We start from the raw sequence: 2,198 nt of genomic DNA, 5'->3' as shown, positions 1-2,198 counted from the left end.
AACTAATGCTAATATGCACATTAAAAATGTCATTTCACAATATATATTCATGCAGAGCTCTAGATTTTGGGTACCTTTCTATGTTTCTAATGGTGCCTATATGCCATTGATGGAGCATTATGTGGCCACACACATACTATAGTTTTATTTCAATTACAAGAGGCAGGGGCATCTATTACGAACTTGATTTACCATAATTTGAAATGAATCCCATACGAGTTGTTATTGTTGTTGATGGTCTTATGCTATCAAAGGAATTGATTGTTGCTTTCCTTTTGAGCGGAAATTTGGACTATCTTTCGATTTATTTAATAAGCATAGCTCTTATCTTCAGTTGAATTACTAATGATTGTATCAAAATATCATAACATGGGAATTATTATAAATCCATGTTCATATTCATTCATATGTAAGATGCATAACATTTGAACAAGACAATAAAAATATTTGACTATAATGAAAACACTATGTGACATATAGATATAAAAATCTTCATGTCCAATACATAGAAATTCTAAATCCATGTTCATATTCCTTCATCCATAAGATTCACCACATGTCAACAATAAAAATGAAAAATAAACAATATGTGACACATAGATAAAAAAACTTCATGGTCCAATACCTAGAAAATTGAACATGCATATTATTGCCTCGAAGGGACTTAGTAAATTGTCCAAATGTTTACAAATTTCCAAATGAAAATGTAACCAAATTTTATTTCAATATAGCACTAGACTTGAAGTGATAACACCATCTAGCTAGAAGAAGATTCTGGTGGCTTATCAACCCATCCACCATTTCCCATGGAAGACTTCCCTACATCGGCACCATTATAGCCCAAGGAAGCATCCTTCTCTATATATTCATTGCGGAATGGTTGATCCGATAGAGCATAACCCCATGATTCATAGACAAATGGGTCATTGACGGTAAAATCATTTCCACCAGAGTAGACCAATAGTGGAGAGACCGCCAAATTATACCTAGACGTTGGGTTAGAGTTTGCATCATTCTGTTGTGGGTTCACTGGGTTGCAAGGACTTACATAATCCTTGACGCTTATATCTTGTGGTGGAGGTAGTTCATGTGCCTGATTAGGTGTGGTCTCTTGCTGGGAAGCCAATGTGGCACTAAAGGAGATGATGCGGGATGGAATATTGGTGGTACCTGAGAAAAACCTGGTGCCATGATGTGTCCTGGTGGTGATGGAAGTGGAGATGAATGCATTTGGTGTTGTGGAAGATGGTGATCCCATAGTGAGTGCACTGATGAAGGGGTAGTCCTCATGCGATCCGATGGTGGACCACTTGATGGTAGCATGTTTTGTTTTATTCTTGCACCACCAGTCATGGCTTTGTGTCCATGATGTAGTTGTGGTAGTCGATGTCCAATGTCCTCATGGACACGAGAGATTTCATTGGATAGATTGTTGAGATCTCCAGGGCTGAGATCTTCTTCCTTCGAGAAGATATGGTTTGCTGCCATACCTGGGCACTGCTCTTGGATTTGTTTCATACGCTCGATGGAAAGTTGGTTTTCCTTGTACTCCTTCATGCAATTCATATCAAGCCGAGCCACCTCACTTTGTAGCTGGGCAATTCTGGCAGTTGTTGCCTCATCGTCAAGTGAAACTGCTAGTGGTGCTCCTGATAGAAAAGCATCAGCAATGGGGTCAGCAGATGGCGTCCCAAAGGAATGCATCGTCTCATTTTCTGTCTCTAGGACGACAACAACCCTAGCACTGGTGACGGCAAAGAGATCAGCAATACTCTTAAACAAACCACCGCGTCGCTTGAAGAACGTGACATCATGCTCTTTGTCATCATGGATATATGCCATAGCTGACCGCCTCGACATACTAAATCCTACAAGGACAAAGAAACTTACTACTAGAAATAGGAACCAGAAGGATCTACAAAATGCTTGAGATTTACTAAAGCCGTTGACTAGCGACATGTTGATGGGAGATATGTGGAGATGCACTCCCCTTATATAGAAGGGAAGGGTTGTGAAAGCCCGAGGTCCCTTCCATTCTCCAAAAGAGACTTCTACTAATAATATGGAAGTTTCATATTCCCATGGACGTGTTGGGTCCGCTTGTTAGAGACATTAATAGAATGGTGTATGAGAAATTTCTGTGATTGTGATAACTTAGCATAATAGGGATAATAGTAAAACTTCATCCTCATCCATAC

General features: G+C 39.4%; 1 protein-coding gene across 1 annotated transcript; it reads right to left on the bottom strand.

The window, feature by feature from the left end:
- Positions 1-739: 739 nt before the first annotated feature.
- On the bottom strand, positions 740-1,959 carry LOC119329936. Its single transcript, XM_037603043.1, has 2 exons — positions 1,171-1,959; positions 740-1,015 (listed from the first exon to the last, which is right to left on the bottom strand). The coding sequence occupies exons 1-2, from the start codon at positions 1,957-1,959 to the stop codon at positions 758-760; spliced, it is 1,047 nt and encodes a 348-aa protein (XP_037458940.1). The 3' UTR covers positions 740-757.
- Between the last annotated feature and the right edge of the window lie 239 nt (positions 1,960-2,198).

Source organism: Triticum dicoccoides, chromosome 7A (genome assembly GCF_002162155.2).
Source record: "Triticum dicoccoides isolate Atlit2015 ecotype Zavitan chromosome 7A, WEW_v2.0, whole genome shotgun sequence".
Taxonomy (NCBI): domain Eukaryota; kingdom Viridiplantae; phylum Streptophyta; class Magnoliopsida; order Poales; family Poaceae; genus Triticum; species Triticum dicoccoides.
The sequence above is the reverse complement of the archived record's forward strand: the minus strand, read 5'-3'. Positions and strand labels throughout refer to the sequence as shown.